Below are 20,258 nucleotides of genomic sequence, written 5' to 3'. Positions count from 1 at the left end.
AACAGTAGGGGATTAGGGAGTTAGTTAGATTTTATTACTAAGTTAAAAAAGTTATAAGTTATAAGTAGTGTTAGGTAGAAAAGAGTTAAGCTATCTTTTAACTTCTAAGTAAGCTTTAAGGCTAGTAAGTTCTTAGTTCCTACTACTATAACAGAAGTTAAGGCAGAAATAGACTATTTAATAATATAAAGCTATTCTTTAAAGTCCTTTTAAAAAGCTTTAAAGCTTATAATATAGTAGCTTTTTTATAAAGTAAGCGCTTTTTAAAAGGCTTTTTAGCTTACTTTAATAGCTTAGAGTTATGCAAGTACTAAGCTTATTAAATTAGATTTAGAGGCTATTCTTAGCTAAAGTTTTAACACAACATAATGTTATAATTATGCATAAGTAAGGTTATAGAGCTTTACAGAGGTCTAGTTTAATTACTATGTAAGGTATTATAGTAGGTACAAGATGTTATGTAAGAAATAGAAAAGTTTAGAAAGAAATTAGTAATTAAATACTTAGCTTAGAAGTCTAAGCGCTTTAGGTATAAATTAAGCCTGTTCTAGGTTTAGTTAGTGTTAAAGCAGTTTGTGCTTAAGTTTATGTCTGTGTTGTGTTGTGTTTGTGTTAGACGTGCACTAATAATACTCTAGTACGCGTCTAATACAGTTATGTCTGGGATCCGAGGAGGATACTGTGACAATATTAAGTTTAAAATGCTATTAGCTACTTATTACCCTTTACTATTTTTAGCTTATTAAAAGTAGTAATAATATTTAACTTTATAAAATACTTTACTTTACTTAGTTAGCTTAAAGTTTTCTATAAAAAAAAATTAAGTATTAGTTTTTAATAGTAATAGTGTTTAGTTTTTAGTAGTTAACATAAAATTAAAGCCTACCTTTAAGTTTTTTTATAAATAGTATAAGTAACACTACTAGTAAAAAGCTAGCTTAAATAAACCTTTTTTTTAAGTTTTTATTAAGGTATTTTTAGAGCACTTTTAATTTATTTAGTAACATTTTATATAGTAGCTTATAACTAAGTTGTTTACTAAGCTTAAAAGTTATTTAGTAATTATATAGATGTTATATTAAAAGCTTATTAAACTTATTTTAAAAAAAGACATGTAATAAGTTATAGTAGTCTTAAAAAACTATTATTTTTAAGTTAGTATGTTTTTAGAGAGCTAAAGCTTAGTCTATATTAGAAATTATAACTGTGTAGATTTTATAATTTAGTTATTAAGCTAGAGTTATAAATAAAGTAGGTTCTATATAGTAAATGTCTATTTACTATTTAAGTCCTAGTTTATATTTAAATTAAGTAAGTAAAAATTTTTTAAAAGCTTTTTTTTTTTAAGTTTAAGTAGTTATTAAATTATTTTATATAGCTTATTTTAGTAAAAGGCCTAGCTTATTAGCCTTACTTAAGTAGTTTTTTTTAAGTTATTAAAAAGTAAGTTTAAAAACTTTTTATATTAAGTGCTACTTAGGTGTTATTTAGGTGTAAGTGTAAGTATATATCTTAGTATTAAGAAAAGTTAAAGTTTAAAACTTACTCTTAGTAATTAAAAGTAATCTTATGCTAATATAGCTATAGTTGTCTTAAAATTAAGTTATAACATTTTATATTTATTATATAAAGCTTAATCTGCTCTTTGTAGTGTTAGTAGGTAATTATAATAGTTATAGTATAAAAAATAAAACTTTTTTTAAGTTATTTTTTATTAAATTTAGTTAAGTAAATTATTTAGGTAAGTAGTGTTAATTAAAAATTTAGTTTACATGCTAGTTCTTTATTAATATAACTTATACTGTTTACTTTTAAGTTAATAAAAGCTTATATTAAAGCTAATATAGTTTTTTATTATAAATATATAAAAATATTAACTTAGTACTTTTAGTTATTAGTAGGAGACTTAGCCTATAAGTTAGTAAAGATCTAGTGTTAAATTAGTCTTAAAAGGCAACTTAGCTTTAAAACAAGCCTTTTTACAAGCTTTTACTGCTATAGCTGTAGCTATGTTAAAAGTAGTAAAAAAAATTAAGGCTTAAATATAAGTTAAAGCTCTTATAAAAATAAAAATAAAATAGTAAGAATTTTTAATAAGTACTAGCAGCACTACTTATATAGACTTAAAAAAAAGAAATAAAGTAGTTTTAAAAAATATAACTATACTTACTATACTTAAAGCATTAACTTTTTTTTTTATAATTTTTATACTTTTTAGAACTAACTAAAGTATAATTTAAATTAATTTTTATTATATTAAGGTTTTTATTTATAACTGCGCTAGTTTAGGGGCGTATTAGAGCTTGTACAAAGAGGAACCTTATATTATTATTATAAGTAGTAATTAGGTTTATATATGTGTTAAGGTTGTTTAAAAGGGGTTCTCTTACTATAGCGTGTTACAGTTTAGTTAAGAGGGAGTTATATAAAGCTATAATTAGACTTATTTTATTTAGGCTTATATTAGATGCAAGTTAGTACAACTTAGTAAAGTATAAAGTAAAGCTTTTTTTTTTATTATAAAGTGTTTAAGTAACTTAGAGCTATTAACTTTTTATTTAAGTTTTTATAAGTTACTTATAAAAACACTATAAATTAATTTAAGTTAATAATATCTTTATTTATTAGTAAGTTAATTAAGGCTGTTATATTATAGTTAAGTTAAAAGTAAGCATATAGTAACTAAAAGTGTTTAAAGAAGAATTAGTTTATGTTTTCTTTAAGTTTATATTAAAGCTTATATAAAAAGAAAAGTAAGTTTTTCTATTTTTTATTAAATAGTAAAGGATTAAAAAGTTAGTTAGATTTTATTACTAAGTTAAAAAAGTTATAAGTTATAAGTAGTGTTAGGTAGAAAAAAGTTAAGCTATCTCTAGACTTCTAAGTAAGCTTTAAAGCTAGTAAGTTCTTAGTTTCTACTACTATAATAAAAGTTAAGGTAGAAATAGACTACTTAATAATATAAAGCTGTTCTTTAAAGTTCTTTTAAAAAGCTTTAAAGCTTATAATATAGTAGCTTTTTTATAAAGTAAGCGCTTTTTAAAAGGCTTTTTAGCTTACTTTAATAGCTTAAAGTTATATAAGTACTAAGCTTATTAAATTAAATTTAAAGGCTATTTTTAGCTAAAATTTTAACACAACATAATGTTATAATTATGTATAAGTAAGGTTATAGAGCTTTATAAAAGTCTAGTTTAATTACTACATAAAGTATTATAGTAAGTATAAGATGTTATATAAAAAATAAAAAAGTTTAAAAAAAAATTAGTAATTAAATACTTAGCTTAAAAGTCTAAGCGCTTTAAGTATAAATTAAGCCTATTTTAAGTTTAGTTAGTGTTAAAGCAGTTTATGCTTAAGTTTATGTCTATATTATGTTGTGTTTGTGTTAGACGTGCACTAATAATACTCTAGTACGCGTCTAATACAGTTATGTCTGGGATCTGGGGAGGATACCGTGACACTTCTAGATCTTTAGAGTCCTTAGACAACAGCTAGTTAAGCTGTAGACATAAGGGTGATTGTAATGTCTCTAGCCTACTATCTACTAGACTATAGCTTAACAACTAGTAGACTAAATCTCCCAGAATTTTACAGGCTCCCTAACAGAGCTAGTCTAAGACAGTGTTACGACCCAGGATGGGGCCGTAAGCGAGTGCCGGACGGCCAAGGAAATGTATGACTACTACTGGTGGAATGCTCTCTGGGCGGCAAAGCGAGGCTTGGCGCAACCCCGCCGGAACGATCGGATCATGGTATACCGATCAAGTATAGGCTGACCGCAGCGACCGCAGTAACCGCAGAATGGGTCTACGGTCGCTACGGTCGTGACGGTCAGCGCGGTCAACATGACAGGTATATAGTCTTGATCCCGACCATGGTTAGAGGGTTGTGATTAAAGTTTAGTTTTATCTTTACAATAAGACTAAGTAGCTATAATTGTTTACAAAGACATTATTGCTCTTGTATATCTTGCACTATACGAGCAGGTATGAGCCTTCCTTTTCGGAAGCTTGGATGAGGAAAAATTAGCAATAACAAAGGAAGAATAGAGATATAGACAAACAAATCTCCCGTGCCGCCAACAATGTTCATACGGAGCACCGCGTTGGTCAGTTGCAAAGTCAGACAATAGGCAATAGGTTTAACATTCAGAAGAGATACTGTAGTACCGGAATACAGACGCCGACACACTGATTCCGGCTTGGCGACACCTTAAAACTGTGAACAGTAACAAAGGGGCAAACTTTAGCCCACTAACAACAGAACACAGCATTATAATATTGCATTAAAACATCTAGAATATAGTAATAGACCTAGTAAAATATATTTATTTGCCTTAAAAATCTAGAATATTTGCAAAAGTGGTAGAAAGTTTTATAGGCTAATTAGATATTAATCCAGCCCTTTTTTAAACTAATAAGAGAAAAGGCTTGGCAAGATGTACAGTGAATAATAGAGATATACACTCTAATTATCATCTTAACAAGATCGTTTTCCCCGCTCCTCATACAGCGTCAAGGGACAAACCACGATAGGCTTAAACCATCTCCGTCGCCCTCTAGACACGATCTAGGACCGTACACCCTAGCACCGTGTTTATCTCCAACTCTCGCCACAACTCACCCGGGCCCGCGCACCGAACCTCGCGTCCTGATTAGCACGTGACCAGTAAGTGGATATTGTAACAGACAGCTTCTAGATCTTTAGAGTTCTTAGACAACAAATAGTTAAGTTAAAGTAAGGTAAGTAATTAAGCTAATTACCTTCTATAGCTAAAGCTTAATAATAATATAATAAAATTAGCTAGAATTTAGTATAGTATAAGAACAGGCTTGTCTTAGATAAACCTTAAATTCTAATAATAATATATTATGTAGTTAGGGAGTTGCATTAAGGTGCAGTTATAGGGTTATTATAATGCCCTACGTAGAGCTTAATAACGCAGTACTTTACTAAATATTATTAGAAACAGGTTATAAAAATAATAGAATATAGCTAGAGACTTTTTTTATTACCTATTAAAATCTAAGCTAGTTTAGATGTATAGTAGTAGAGCTATAATAATTCTTAGTTAAGCTAGTGCATAGTAGAGAAGGTTTAGAACTATAATATTACCTAGAAAATTACAAAAGTCCCTTAGACAGCTAGGGAGAGAAAGCCTTTCTTACACCCTTATTAGCTAGATGTAAGGACGGAGCTCTGTACCACTGCGCCAATACAACCAAAAAGGTGCGAATAATCAACCAACAGTTGATTATTGCGTACAGAATAGTATATATACCCGTCGCACGTAAGCGCCATCTCGGCCTTACACTAGAGAGATGGGGCTTGCGCCACTAAGGCTACTAGCCAGGGTTCTAATTGACCAGCAGGGGCTTGCCCCTGTCGAGGCTCTCTCCCCATCCCGTCTGAGCTTGCTGAGATAACCCACCAGGTTGAATGTCAGCCCCGCTAACGACTAAAGCGCTAGCGTAGACTCTAAATACCTCTGCTTCCATATCCTCGTACCTGGGGAACTTAAGAGCAACCCCATCCGTCGACATAGTCTCCAAAGCGTGACTCGACCTGGGAAGATATACACGGGAAGGGCTTTTAAGTTAGAAACTGAAGTGGTGCGACCCGAGACCGTTAATATAGATCAAGGCTCGACGAGCTTCTCTCCAATAAGCCCAGATATATGATTTATGGAGGCTGAAGACTTACACAATCTGCATATGCAAATTCTTGATGGAGGATGAAAGTCAATGTGCTCCTGATGTTCCACACCAACAAAGTATATGTGAAGCTTGTGGGAGCACCAGAGGCGTGAGTACTTAGATTAATTGCTAAAGGAGTGTACCTAGGGGTCTATATATATGCAAGAAAAAGGGTAGGTCTTGGCGACATGCGGCTATCGTGAGATCCATGCGTGAGCCATGCGTGGCTACTGCAAACAGAATACCTGGGGAAAGTAACGCGTAAGGTGCGGCCTGGCGATGAGGTTTACATCGCTGCCGGTTCGTCTGTACCGTTTGCATTACGAGAAGGACGGTGAAAAATATATGGTCACACGTTCTGTCTACAGATAATAAGCATTGCATCATTCTCATTAGAACAAGAACAGAATGAATAGGAGTGACGTACGGGCAGCATTGCGAGTGCAGCATTAGGAAGATGCTCCTCCTAAAGCCCCCGAAATACATAGAGTTGAAACCAAAGACTAGTGAACATATGTTGACTGCAACATTTCTTCTTTCTTTGTTTATAGATTGCATGGAAAACCAAATTCAATTAACTAGCCCGATTTAGGTTCTAAGTGAGTTGAGATCAAGACTCTCACCCTAGCCTCTTTCTGCACGATCTAGTCGGTTTAGCTATTATCTACGACACCTCGTAGAATTGATATTCACAACAGCTGCTTTCATGGACAAACGCCCTAGATAGCAAAGCCACGCACCTTGAACAGAGGTACTTTCCTCACCAAGGTCGCTCGGCATCATACTAGATTACCTCGACCCCCTCAAATGACTCGAGGCTGAGCTGTTCGACCCTATGGGGTTAAAGTTCCTAGACTGCGCAACAACTTAACCAAACCTTTCAGCAAAGACAGCTATTGGTTAAGAGGAGATTTTTAGCATTCATCTCGTACATTTTTAGACTTTGTTCAACTATCTATATCAAACCAGCTGGTGGAACTTGCTGCATTCTGCGTTGACAAAGCATATTCCAGCGGAGGTGTGGCCGAACATGCAACGTGCACATGGAGAAGAAGTCAATGGGCACCTCTAAAACGTTATCCATATGAATCTCCTTTAGTCCCTCTTCCTCTTTAGATCTAAGTACTGGCATCACTATTAAGAAAAATGGCCAATCAAGCAACTTGAAGCGCTAGGAGAAAGGAAACCTATTCTCTGGAAAGAGGACACACTATAACAGAAACAATACCCCCGTTCCAACTAAGCTCCGGTGCAACGAGAAATGTGAAGAGTTCTCCTACACTCTTGCGCTAGTTAATCAAAGAACAGGACTCGGGACAATAACAGATCGAAGACAGAGGCTTGTCTATGAGACTCTTCAGCTGTTATCCCTCGATAGTTTAATTCTATATCACAGTTTCCAGGATTTCCTGGACCTGTTCGGCTTTAAGGAGCGGGACCGGATTTGTCGGCGCCCAGAAGTCATCTAATGCTCTCTTCGACAAATCTGGTATCAAATCTCGAGACACTTCCAACTCTGTCAATGTTCGCGGCAGGCCTAGGGCACGAATTATAACGTCCAAGAGATCCCCCAGCTCCGCGGAATCTTCGTTCAGTCCAGCAGCTTTAAGTGTAGCTGCAACCTCAGGCTCAGACCGTAGGATTTGCTTTACCTTCTCTTGTCGACGCGCAATCTCGGGATTCGAGGATCCATGCTTGAGGTTGTACTTCATAACCGCGGGGCACATGATGCAGCTGGTAATCCCGTGTGGTACTCCAAGGGGACCTGGCATGGTTAATCAGCCTTCCAACTATCACGCTTCAGGAAACTGCCTACCGAGTTGATGTCCAATTGCATGGCTTCCACCCATCGGGATTCCTGCGCGTACGTTATCCATAGCGTAATTAACCGCCATTTGGCATCGATGCTTTGCTTCCACGTCTTTTGGTTCAGCCTTACATTTCAGAAGACTTGGCACGAGAAGTTCCAGCCCTTTCTTAGCCTTGTCATCTGAGGTAGCCGTTGCATCCAGAGAGCAGAGCGCTTCCACGCAATGATCTACAGATCGGATACCAGTGGATAACCAGTGATACTCTGGAGTGGTGATGCAGAGCTCCGGGTCGAGGATGATGAGCTTGGAGCCCATTCCTGAGTGCAAGAAGCCTTGTTTGTGGTGCGTGGAATCGTTGGTACCTCCCGCAAGGGAAAAATATTCGCCACCAGAAAGGCTCGTCGGAATCGTGATCAGGGGAACGGTTGGTTGCTTCACGTCTGACGGTATATCGGTGCTTCCCACAGAGTAGCGAGCAAGCTGGTTCGGTTCGCTGATTGCGTTTGCAAGACACTGGACGTATATCAGCACGCTATAGAATGTGGACATAATGGCTTACCAATACGACGAGCTTTGCTCCATCAGTCGTACTTCCAGCCCCTAACGTTACTACGCAGTCTGTTTTCGCTTTGCGGCACTCTGCCGAGATGGAAAGAATCTCAGACCATGGTGTGTGTGGCGTCATCCCCTTCCGCAAGCCCACGACATTGTCCTCTCCGATGGCCTCGACGAGCTTCAACACCTTATCAGTATTCCTAGAGAGCGACCCAGAAGCAATAATATACACTCTCGATGCATGAAATGTTTCCTTGATATGCTTTGCACATGATTCGTAGTACGGCCGACCGTACGAGACCCAAGGCGACGGGAGCTGCAGACCCTTAATCGGTATACCGGCCAGGTTAGTGCCCGGCGGTTCGGTGAATGCGGGCTTGTAAGTCTCTACGGTGTCCATCTTGTGCTACAGAGGATATGTCGATATGTCTAATAGCGTTGAAGAGTGTTTTCAAATTCGCCGGAGCAAACCCGGCTTTTGCAAGCCCCTCGTTGCCCCACTATCGTATCCTTGACGGTATTTCCGCGCCTGATCGTCGGCTCAGTTCTCCTGCGGGGTATAGTCGACAGGATCGTCTTCATGAAGAGTGGGGAACGACACGCGTATTCGAAGGCACGACCCTCTCGCATCTGTCGCATGCCTCGGGAAGATCGACTTAACGTGTGCTTACGCGAGCAGTGCGCCAACTTGGCCCTGCATACTCTCTCTACCCCTCAACTCGTGGTACAGGCCGAGGGCAAGTTGAGACATCGCGAGTGTAAGGCCATCACCAGTTTTAGCAACTTGGACATTCGCACTTCTCCAACACCAACTGCATCCATACTTTCTCCGCCCCGCATTCACGTACCATTCCTATTATGGCTCCCGCTCGAATAATGGAAATATCTGGAGCTCCAGATCCAGGGCTCATTCCCCCATCCGATGCCGTGCATGAGAATAAATGGTACAACCAAGATTTCGACGGCTACCGCGTTTCAGAGCATGTGCTACACGCAAAACGCCATCTCCGCATCGTCTGTGTTGGCGCTGGTGCAGCAGGACTTCAAATAGCATATAAGGCTGAGCGCGCCCTTACCGACATTGACCTCCAAATCTACGAAAAGAATTCTGACATCGGCGGCACATGGCTCGAGAATCGGTACCCTGGCTGTACTTGCGATATTCCGTCACACAGCTATCAATTCACTTGGGCGCGCAATCCGAACTGGAGCCAGTACTATTCGAGTAGCGAGGAAATATGGCAGTATTTCAAAGATGTAGCGACCAAATACGGCTTAGAGAAATATGTTCAACTAAACACAACCGTGCAGAGCGCAGCGTGGGATGAAGAGTCGGGGCAGTGGCAGTTGAGGATCCTAGGTCCGGATGGAAAGGAGGTAGCTGATTGGTGCGACATTCTCATCTCAGGTTCCGGTATACTAAACTCTTGGAAATACCCAAACATACCCGGGTTGGACCTCTTCAAGGGAAAACTAATGCATTCGGCCAAGTGGGACAACTCCTACGACCTCACAGGCAAGATGGTGGCAGTTGTAGGTGGCGGTTCGTCAGCAGTGCAGATTATCCCAGGAATCCAACCTAAGGTAGGAAAACTCTTCGCATTCCTGCGCTCGCCGGTCTGGATTACGACAGGATTTGGAGCCAAGTACGCAGGGCCTGGGGGAACAAACTTCTCTTACTCAGCAGAAGACCTCAAAAGATTCAACGAGAACCCCGAAGAGTATAAAAAGTACGCCCGTGATATTGAAGGCGAGCTCAACAAGCGTTTCAACCTCATGCACATGCATAGCAAGGACCAGAAGAATTCTCGAGAACTCATCGCCAACCTTATGGCAGACAAACTCAACAACGAGGAACTTACAAAGAAAATGGTTCCTGATTTCGCGCTAGGATGCCGGAGAATGACTCCCGGGAGTGGGTATCTCGAGTCACTGAGCAAAGAGAATGTGGAAGTGATTCACGAATCGGCCGTCCGGTTAACAGAAACAGGCATCGTAGACGAGAGTGGCGTAGAGCATGAAGTCGATGTTGTGGTCTGTGCAACAGGGTTTGATACATCGTTTACACCTCACTTCAAAGTTACAGGACGAAATGGAGCTGATATAAAGACGCAGTTCGGGGATTTCCCAATCGGGTATTTGGGAATCATGGCAGAAAACTTCCCCAATTTGTTTCGTAAGTCAACCCCCCGGGAAGCATCCGAATCGGTTCGCCTAACTAATTTATTAGTGTTTATCGGCCCCAATGGCCCAACAAGCCACAGCTCCATCCTACCAATTCTCGAATGGTACACTCGCTACGCATTCCAAATGATCGAAAAGTTCCAAACAGAAAACATCAAATCCTTTGAGCCAAAACGAGGTGCAATCAAAGATCTATACAACCATACGCACGAACTGATGAAACGCCTAGTTTGGTCATCGGGTAAGTCAATCCTTCCAAAAGGGGGAATTCTGTTGATTTATTTTCAAAGCATGTCGCTCCTGGTTCAAGAACGGAAAAACGCATGGTCCTGTAACAGCAATATACCCCGGCAGTCGACTGCATTTCTTCGAGTTGTTAAAGAATGTGCGATGGGAAGACTATGAGTTAACTTATAAGACTGGGAATAGATTCCAGTTCCTGGGAAACGGGTATACAGAGTGTGAGATGAGTGTTGATGGAGATCCGGTTTGGTATTTTGATGATGAGTTTACAAAAATCTAGACGAGCCGGCAAGAAAGCTTAAAGACTACTGTCCACTGTTGGTGGCAATGCGTGAAGAGAGCACCACTATCGAAGTTTAGGGTCCTGTGGTAGAGATGAGATTTTTTTGGTTCGGAAAATCTGTCACGGTGAACTGTTTCATGCTACAAATGGCCCCGCAGCGGGGCACAATTTCCCGAGCGCCACTAGTCTAGCACCTAGCATTTCGAATTAATTTGAATTAAAGAGGCGCCGCTGCTAGCAACAACTTCCCTCCCTATCATGGTTTCGAGGTGGACAGATATAATGCCCCTGGTAATTTCGCCGCGAGCGTACACTCAGACCACAGATCCGATTCTGAACCCGCGCACATCGTCCCCTACTAATTTCCCTTCCACTACTATTAAGTCTTGGTACACCTAGCTTCGTGGAACTATTGCTTTCCGCCTACGTTTCGGTTTCCTTATGGCGTATTTCCACCATTCATCATGGTGGAGAACCCTCATTTCTCCATGGATGCCGGCGCCTTGTATCCTGCTTTCAGCCTTACGGTTGTACATCATATAGAGCACGTACCTAAGATTATATCGAGTAGAACACTACCTTCCCTCCCTTATATCTTTCAAACCCTTTTCTCAAGTGACCCTAATCTCAGACTATATTTTTCCTGCCCGAGTATGCTGTCCTTTCTTCTTCCTTCCATTTTGGCCATTGCGGTTCATGCCTACACAAATCCTATGACATGCAGCGGAACTTGCACTAACGCCCATGATCCATCGCTCATCCGCCGCGATGACGGAACTTACTTTCGTTTCTCTACTGGTGGCAAAATTGCTATCCATAGTGCACCTGCGATAACTGGGCCTTGGACGTACAAAGGTGCCGCGATTCCGAGTGGATCTAGCATCAATAAGGCTGGGAAGGATGACCTCTGGGTAAGAATCCACCGCGGGGAGTGAAGGAAATCGGAGCGTTGGCTGATTACAGCGCCTGGGATGCACAGGCGCCTGATGTCCAAAAAGTAGGAAGCACATACTACCTCTACTACTCCGTGTCATCCTTCGGCTCCCAAGACTCCGCCATCGGTGTCGCAACATCCAGTTCCCTCGACTACGGCTCCTGGACAGACCTCGGCAGCACTGGGATTTCCTCTTCTTCGGGCAAATCCTACAATGCCATCGACGGAAATCTCATCTACACCGGATCAGACTACTATGTGACCTTCGGCTCGTTCTGGGGCGATCTATATCAAGTCAAAATGGCAAATCCGCCAAAGAAGGTTGCAAGTGGATCTACCAGTGTGAATGTTGCATATATTCCTAGTGGATCGCATGCACAAGAGGGCGGGTTTGTGTACAAGAATGGTAATTATTATTACTTGTTCTTTTCGGTAGGGCAATGTTGTGGATACGATAGTAGCAAGCCAGCCGCTGGTGGTGAGTACAAGATTCAGGTCTGCAGGAGTAGTACGGTCACTGGGGGATACGTAAGTGCATTTTGCCCCGCTGGTTGTTTGAGCGCTCGGGCGTGGGCTGACAAATTTGAATATAGGTTGATAAGAGCGGGAATCAGTGCACAGCGGGTGGCGGAACTACGGTTCTAGAGTCGCACGATTGGGTGTATGGACCTGGTGGACAGGGCGTGTTCACTGATCCGTCGCTTGGTCCAGTCCTTTACTATCATTATGGTGAGTGTTGAGATAAATTTGAAAGCAAACATTTGCTAACTCTTGCAGTTGATACGCGCATTGGCTATGCCGACGGCCAGAAGCAGTTCGGAGTTAACAAGCTCAGCTTCTCGAGTGGATGGCCGGTGGTGTAAATGCCATCTTGGGGTTGTTCATTTTTGGATTGTGGGCTCCCTTTGGCCTTTTCCTTCTATTCTTGTAGATATCTACTTACTTGCCTCTTCGATGTGAATATTTAAACTTCTACCATATATCATGCCCTTCTGAACTTATCTATCTTTGAATGATGGCTGCACAAGAATTGCTTAACATACCGCAGCAGGGCAGCACGCTTCAGAATTAATTGATCTTCATGCTCCGACACCAAGCGGAACAATATTAAGCTTGCCCTTCCGAGTACAGCTTCCTTTATTCAGCTACAATGGCTCTCACTACCCCCTCATCACAGATCGTTACCCCCAAAATAACCAACACAAGCAGCAGTGACTGGGTTGAAACTTTCTACCTTGTACACGTCTCCGCCACACAGGGTGGCGTCGCCAGGATATTATAGTGCATAGCTTCTAGGGCTGATCTTAATTTGCGAGACTCTAGTGCCCGTAATATGAATACCACTATAGACTTCGGCCGGTACCATGCGAGAATTACAACTCTCTACTACATGTCCTCAGGTCGACCTTGTCGCATTTCTGGTACAGAAACCCTCCTTCCCGGTGCATCAACAGCTCCTACTACCTTCACTATATCCCCATAGCCATTGCCATGGCCCCCACTGCCCCTGCTATCATAGATGTAAATAAATACTCTGCAACAGAGCACTTAGACTTAGACCAATACACTTCACTTCATCAGCTTTCTACATGGCTGCATGCTTACACCACCTCTCCATTTACAACAGACCTTCTATAATGCTGGAGCGATGAGTTCAGAAGTCGCCAGACGCTCCAGCGTCGACTTGTGGGTAATATTAATGCCTACTGAGTCGAGGCTATGGTTAGAGATAGTAGGAAGCCAGATGAAGTATGACACGGAATAATTTCGAGCTCGAATACTACCCTTTGCTCAGAATACTAGCAAAAATATCTCCTGGCAGTTTAGACGGAAACTAGAATACTATATTTACGGTCCAAATTGCTTTATTAGAATTTCGACCGTTCCAGCATCAACGGCCAAAGAAATTAAAACAAAGATGCTGAATTGCACCTTGAACCTTCGGTGGCTCCGAATACAGATTGGCCGAGACGATATTCACAGGCTGCTATATGATAGAAACTCCATAATTTACGAGAGAAAAAATTAATACATTTTAGCAGCAGCGCTCACGTACTATACTTCATTTGCAGAGGTTCAGGTCAGATGCGCAGGGCTAGAGTGCGATACAAGGCTCATAAGAGCTGTGCCAAACACGCATAAACTCACCGGGGGTACGTTGTAGATCCTCACTACCTTTTTTCATTAAGTGGTCCTTCTCGTCCCCAGCTAGCGTGACTGGTACTCAATTCTACCCCCTCGAAGAATATAATCCATGTGGAGACGTTAACAGCACACTAATCACCTAGGACATCCTCGATATCTGAAAGGAACAGTTCGAGCTCAGGCTTCACAATTTTTCAACGCGCTCTAGATTTCCATGGTAGTAGATTGTATTATTTCAGTTGGTCGTTGGTCGAATCTTACAATATATGTGGATCAGCTCAGAAATAAGACAGCCCAAACCAAGGAGCGTGAGGGAGGGATACAAAGGTGGAACATTCTTTTAGTCTCAGCACTTCCCGGTTGGTGGTCCTAGCCCCCGCAGAAATCTCCATTTTTGCCGTGAGTCTAGTAGGGAGAGTGGTAAGCATGGACTCGAAGGGCCGAGACTGGACATGAATGCAAGCACGATGACCCGATTTAATCCTTACGCTAATGAGCACTTTGTAGGCGTCCCAAGATGTCAGATCCCCATCGAGGCTGATTGATGGAAACCACTGTTATACAGCCAGGTGATATAGAATTGGGAAGGAAATTGGGAGAGTTTCAATCGGGGCTCAATTCGGAAGATTTCTAGGTTGATAGGCTTAGGAACAAGAGTGAATGGAGGAGCCATATACTGCAGCAGTCAGATACGCATATAGATTTTTTGGTAATCTCGAATTCAGCTTCGCACTTCGCGAGAAGGTTAGAAGCATAATAGAGGCATAATGATAGTTGCTAGCAAGTGTTCAGTATACAAGGAGATCGATGAAGAAATGCGGATAAAACTGGAACCATCAGGGACGAGAAGGATGCCATTCAGAAGTGGATCCGTTGGGATTTCGCAGCCTCCCTGTATGGATTCAAAGTGGCAGAAATCACTTCCCCAACTTCATACTCGGGAACTGGCCCGTTTAGGCAAGGCTTCCGCTGCAAAACCATCCGGGCCGTCGTCTGCTCTGCAACACAACACTTCTCCATCGCTTCTTCAGAGCACTTTATGCTTGTGTTCCTCCCCCACCTTCATCTCTCTTTCTATCATACGATTTAATTATTTCCCCGCTTGGCATGCCGTACCCTCGGTGAAATGTATGGCGCAATACCGTCGGTTAACTTCCCAATTCCCTTTATTCACACCGTCTACGTTGACCTAGCCGGTCTTCCGGAATATGTTCCGCTCTCGCTTCCGATAGCTACCGTAACATAAAATCCAGGGACAGGAGTGCCGTTGACCTGTCACTGTGCAACCGTCTGCATTCGCAATTAACAACGCAAGGCTGACTCCTATTCAGGCTAAGCACGAAGTGTACTAAACGACCCCGGATTAAATCCTCTATAGCTGCCACTGCAAGTACCGGTATAAAATTCCCAATGCGAGGCTCATTCAGAACCTCCGAATCACACACTCGGATTAATTCCAAAGCGGGCCAGCGTGTTACCTCCGGACTGTGCAGCTGTGTATTCTGATTTGTTACCGTCCTCGTAGAACAAATTGCTTTTCAATTCTTCTTCATTTCGATATCTGCGCACTAAAGATTTGAGCTCATCATGAGGTCACACTTTTCCCACAGCTTGGGTTAGCGAGAACACTTCGTGAACATGGAGATTGGAAGGATGCAGGAGTAAAAATATGGGAGTAATTCTGACTAAGATTCACGAATCTCTATTTCTCAGAATTGGAGCGTATAAAGCACCCAGGGGACTCTCTGTGTTGTCCAAACACCAAACTTGAATACTATCTCCTTCCCGCCAAAGGACTTTAGCGCCACCTTTGCAAGCGCATATATCTCATTTGGACAACATGTATACCGCATATTTCCTCCCACTCCTAGCAACTCTTGGTGCCACACTTCCAACGGCTGAAGACTATTCTCTCGATATTGCCAAAGCAATCGTTGCACGTGCACCCCCAGAAGCCAAGGCCGTCTTGAAATCCACCACATCCACCGGAACGGGCTGCGGTCCCAACTCAGCTGCTTTCCTAATCAACGACAATGCTACAGTTGCTTTTGATGCGATGGTTGTAGAATCTACCAGCAAGGATTTGAGCAAGAAGTGCCTCATAACCATCGATTTGCAATTGGATCCGAAGTGGAAGTACACTATCAACAAGGCAAGTGATATCCGCGGATACATTGACCACGGAAATGCCAAGATCAAAGTTTTGTATACTGTTGGAGGCGATTCAGTAAGTTGTTTCCTCCCATCTTTCTCTTTCAAAATATATACAGGTTTGCTAGGGCTAACGGCGATGAAGTCGGAAGTAAATGGAGACATCAACGCAGCGACAAAACAGGACTATTCGTATGTGTTTCACTCGACCAGTCCCGGAGCGACTTCAGCGCCCGGCGGTGGTGTCGCAACGATCGACGTTCAAGTCAGATTACTTCCAGAAGCTGGTACGGCATCTGCTGTGACTGTGGATAGCATTGATATTGGATTCAACTACGCCAAAGCATAAACGTCATCTGATTAATTGAGCTAGGTTAAGGTCCGAAGTAGTTAGGATCGATAGAGATGCTACTGGGTATTACTGACTGGACAGATATGATAGACTCAGACAAAATAAACCCATAACGCTGCTCATCACCTCAAGTCTCGTTTCTCGCTATCACTACACTGCTCACGCGTTATTTGCCTTCTTCGGTCATCCCAGTATGTCTTACTATGTGACTTTGAAGGACGCCGCTCACTAAAGTTCCCCTTGCTCGTCAGCCTTGACCTTGACCCTCTTCTCTGCTACCGTCTTGATTCTAATGCTGTTTCCAACCTGAGACCTTCCGACATAGTCGACCAAGAACTTGGTATCCGGTTCGGCGTTTTGGGAGCGTTTGTGATAGTTGTCAAGGTTGACGAGCTCATCTGTTTCTCATTAGCAAGTCGCTCCTCGCTAACCAGTATGCATAAAATATGCTACACTTACCCTCGCAAGCGTCTTTCCCGACTTCGACATCCTTTCCTGCAAAGAGCGGGAGCAACCAAGTAACCACACCAGGCGCAAAGAACGCTACTCCATCGACATTTGCAATATATTTTCTCTCCTCTGTTCCCTTGATCATTTGATCATCCCTCCACGCTTTCACCTTCTCCGGCAACTCTTCGTAGTCCACTTTGATCACTCTGAACCCATCTGGGTGCATGAATCGATCAAAGTCTCCTGGGTATGGCATATCTCCCCCACTATCAGTGCGCCAGAACTTGTCGAGACGGTCAATTGCCCATGCGACTTCTGTTGGAGGCTTCATGATGTCGACGGCGAAGATCTCGGCGTCGAAGTAAGCGCTCACATGGCATTTCGTCTCGTAGTTATTCCATGAGCTGTCACCACCCTGCTGTGCGCGTTCAAGCTTCGCATTCAGATCGTTGATGAGTGTCTGATCTCCGGATTTACGCGCGATCTCGAGTTGGCTCATCAATCTGGTGATGTGAGTGTTTCCATATTCGATCTCGAATTTTTGGGCAACTGTGGAAGCTGCGAGGAACGCGAGGGAAGCTGAAATGAGACGCATTTCGTGGTCCTGCGTTAATAATGCTGACAATGGCTTGTCGAGAGCGTGATGTGGGGTTAAATAAGGCTGGTTCAGCGAATCCTCCGCATCCTTCATTGTTAACCGTGTATTGGTGGCTTGTCATGGAGCCAATGAAATTTGGAGCCAGCGCAGGGGTTAGCACAGCTTTTTGTTGCTCAGCCTCTTCAGAATCGTATCGTCCTCATGCGCTACTCCTCAAAATAAGTTGCTTGTCTTCTTTATTGCACAGTACGTCTCGAGGCTCTTCCTTTCGCGTCAGCCACTCTCTCGCCGGACCTTCGAATCCTAAGAAAATGACATTTAGAGCTGAATCCTTCGCAACACGTCTGCAGCTTCAAAATCCTTCCCCGGTTACTCTTTTTGAATCTTAATGCATGATTTTAATGCCCATAATTTTGATATAGAGATCATCTCAGGGTGAATATGGCCCATGCTATCAACACCATGATAACAAATAGCTCACCAACAAAACACAGTAGACTTCTTTCCAGCTGGCCTCAGAAATAGAGATCTATTTCCAAAGTCAGTCTAAGTGTCCGCGGGGATCCCGTGGCCCCGAGTCCAAGCGTTCCACAAAAGTCTACATCAGCAAGCCCTTTTCCCTTTTGAGGTACCTAGTGAGCATACCTCGACCGCTATATTTGTTTTTTCACGTACCAATGAACGACTTTCGCTTCGGACATACCGAGGAGTATCTGAGCAACATGCGATGGCACGAAAAGAGATGCCTCCTGAGAAAGAGCAGTTGCGACTTGCGAGTTTCGTCGATGGGTGAGTAAGGCGTGGCTGCGTGAAACTTTTATTCACCGAACTAAAATAGCGAATCCCGGCCCTTTTGGTTTGTACTCCTCGGATAAGCAGCCCTTCAGAGACAATTCCTCCACTGCTTCTTAAATCCCATCTATCCTATTTCAATCCCGCTCCATGAATCCTTGATTGAAATTTTTATTTAGCAAACATGCCATCCTCCAATCCCAAAAATTTGAAGGCATATATAGGATATCAGGTCACCATTACTGCAGCCATCTTCGTCGTTGCCGCCTCACTAGCGCTCTACCTTCGTTTTGTTGCTCGCCGCATCCAGAAAGTTAGGTGGGGTTGGGATGATGGACTAATATTGTCAGCTGCTCTTTTCTTATATAGTCTAATTGCATGTTGCCTAGGTATGTCACTCCAACTTTCCCCCCCTTTACTGTGAGTCGAAATGATGGCTTCCGCTAAATTAACGCAGTTGATGTCTACGGCGGCGGCGTTGGGTACCACCGCAGTGTTGTCGAGCAAAGCGCTTCCAAGATTCGTGTTCTAGCCAAAATGGCCATCGTACTGCCCATATTTTACCTCCCCGCCGCAGCACTACCAAAGCTTAGCATCATATGTCTATACCTCCGCATCTTTCATAAGCAGACGAATCCGATTCAACGAAAAATTTGCTGGATCACCGCGATACTGGTAGTTGCGAATTGTATTGGGAGTATGATCCCTGCATTCGTCGCTTGCAGGCCCCTAAGCTACCTCTGGATGGAAAGAAAGCCAGGAGATCCGACGCACTGCATTGACTTCAACGCTTGGTATCGCTGGGGTTCAATCATGAACGTCATCACCGATATTGTTATGATATTTCTCCCCATACCTGTTATTTGGAAGCTCTCGAGTTCCCGCAGTGTAAAGATCAGCCTGTCGATTACATTTGCTCTGGGGTCATTGTGAGTATTCTTCGCTAGGAAAAGTAACCTCATCACTAAGAAGAGCAATAGAGGAGTTGTAACATCAATCATTCGGTTCGTCGGCTTCTTCAAAACAGATTCACATTCGGACGGGACGTGGAATGCAACGAACTTTCTTATCCTTACTACCGTAGAATGCGGCATGTACTTTATTTCGGCATGCTTACTTGCTATGAAGCCGATCTTAATTCGGTTATCGGAGAAATTTGACTTCTTTTCATCACGCTCGAGGCCCATCGGCGATGCAGGGCCATGGCCCCGCGATTTACAGCAAGGAAACAAGTATCAGATTCGAAAGATTCCATGGGGAAAGGTGCAGCGGAAATCGGAAGCAGAGATTGAGGAAAATGTACTGGGACTCGTTGCCCCCGATGGAGCACCTCGAAGGGACATGGAGGGTAGTTTATGCTAGGTGCATTGACCTTCAGGTTTTCTGAACTGGTTAAGTTTATTTGAGTAAGCGTATAAATTAGATAGCTTCATGAAATCGTTATATTTCAAGGTCGATCTCTGGCATAGCCCCGCTTTCAATACCAAGATGTTGCCTAACACCGCAGCGAGTGACTTCAATCAGGAAGGCAGCACTGGACAGTCTTCAATTTTACCCAATGTTAAGACTTTGTGAAGGAGAAGTCAATTTACTATTATCCCATGATCTAGAGATCCCTAGACATGTACCATGTAGACCATCTCCTGTGCACTAAGTCCTGGCTATCCTTCTGTTTTGTTGACTGTGTTTATATTCCCAGGATCCAATGTATGCACCGTGTAATAGCCCATTCAATCACCCACGTCAGAGGCCGTATTCGAAATCATTGGTCGGGTAAATTCATTCTTGTTGTGAGGTGATGTGAGACAGGCTGCAACCGGGGACGCATGCTGCACCTAGCACTGGTTGTAGTCACAATGGTCCTTACACTTTACACCAAAATCGTTAGCTAATCGAGAACTTCAGCGATCAAAAAGGGTTTAACTTTCGTCGAGGTGGTGACAGGTCTTGACGTCGCAGGCAGTGAAGCAGCCCGGCCACCAGCCACAGTCCTTAAACATTGAATCAGTGGATGAGATACAGAAAAAATCTGGAAATAACCGTACCTCTTGACACTTTCCA

At 42.5% G+C, this 20,258-nt stretch overlaps 6 protein-coding genes across 6 annotated transcripts; 4 read left to right on the top strand and 2 right to left on the bottom strand.

The window, feature by feature from the left end:
- Window positions 1–7,084: 7,084 nt before the first annotated feature.
- BDR25DRAFT_375722 (Dehydroquinate synthase-like protein) lies at window positions 7,085–8,490 on the bottom strand (the record flags this gene model as incomplete). The annotated part of the gene is made up of 3 exons (XM_033697404.1): window positions 8,070–8,490; window positions 7,516–8,023; window positions 7,085–7,464 (listed from the first exon to the last, which is right to left on the bottom strand). The coding sequence occupies exons 1-3, from the start codon at window positions 8,463–8,465 to the stop codon at window positions 7,085–7,087; spliced, it is 1,284 nt and encodes a 427-aa protein (XP_033553512.1). The 5' UTR covers window positions 8,466–8,490.
- Window positions 8,491–8,871: 381 nt separating this feature from the next.
- On the top strand, window positions 8,872–10,772 carry BDR25DRAFT_339604 (cyclohexanone monooxygenase; the record flags this gene model as incomplete). Its single annotated transcript, XM_033693409.1, has 3 exons — window positions 8,872–10,241; window positions 10,296–10,490; window positions 10,540–10,772. The coding sequence occupies exons 1-3, from the start codon at window positions 8,924–8,926 to the stop codon at window positions 10,770–10,772; spliced, it is 1,746 nt and encodes a 581-aa protein (XP_033553511.1). The 5' UTR covers window positions 8,872–8,923.
- A 656-nt stretch (window positions 10,773–11,428) lies between these two features.
- Window positions 11,429–12,572, top strand: BDR25DRAFT_210934 (endo-1,5-alpha-L-arabinosidase; the record flags this gene model as incomplete). Its single annotated transcript, XM_033684672.1, has 4 exons — window positions 11,429–11,706; window positions 11,739–12,237; window positions 12,303–12,438; window positions 12,487–12,572. 4 exons carry the CDS (start codon window positions 11,429–11,431, stop codon window positions 12,570–12,572), a joined length of 999 nt encoding a protein of 332 aa, XP_033553510.1.
- A 3,029-nt stretch (window positions 12,573–15,601) lies between these two features.
- On the top strand, window positions 15,602–16,354 carry BDR25DRAFT_375720 (uncharacterized protein; the record flags this gene model as incomplete). Its single annotated transcript, XM_033697403.1, has 2 exons — window positions 15,602–16,081; window positions 16,151–16,354. The coding sequence occupies exons 1-2, from the start codon at window positions 15,695–15,697 to the stop codon at window positions 16,352–16,354; spliced, it is 591 nt and encodes a 196-aa protein (XP_033553509.1). The 5' UTR covers window positions 15,602–15,694.
- A 231-nt stretch (window positions 16,355–16,585) lies between these two features.
- On the bottom strand, window positions 16,586–17,402 carry BDR25DRAFT_209892 (uncharacterized protein; the record flags this gene model as incomplete). Its single annotated transcript, XM_033684617.1, has 2 exons — window positions 16,586–16,761; window positions 16,817–17,402. The coding sequence occupies 2 exons, from the start codon at window positions 17,400–17,402 to the stop codon at window positions 16,586–16,588; spliced, it is 762 nt and encodes a 253-aa protein (XP_033553508.1).
- Window positions 17,403–18,441: 1,039 nt separating this feature from the next.
- On the top strand, window positions 18,442–19,331 carry BDR25DRAFT_154105 (uncharacterized protein; the record flags this gene model as incomplete). The annotated part of the gene is made up of 3 exons (XM_033683946.1): window positions 18,442–18,586; window positions 18,655–19,126; window positions 19,178–19,331. Coding segments are annotated over 3 exons (771 nt in total), but the record flags the coding sequence as incomplete, so codon positions are not given.
- Between the last annotated feature and the right edge of the window lie 927 nt (window positions 19,332–20,258).

This window comes from Lindgomyces ingoldianus (genome assembly GCF_010093535.1).
Source record: "Lindgomyces ingoldianus strain ATCC 200398 unplaced genomic scaffold BDR25scaffold_3, whole genome shotgun sequence".
Taxonomy (NCBI): domain Eukaryota; kingdom Fungi; phylum Ascomycota; class Dothideomycetes; order Pleosporales; family Lindgomycetaceae; genus Lindgomyces; species Lindgomyces ingoldianus.
Note: the sequence above shows the minus strand (reverse complement) of the source record. Positions and strands in the feature narration are given on the sequence as shown.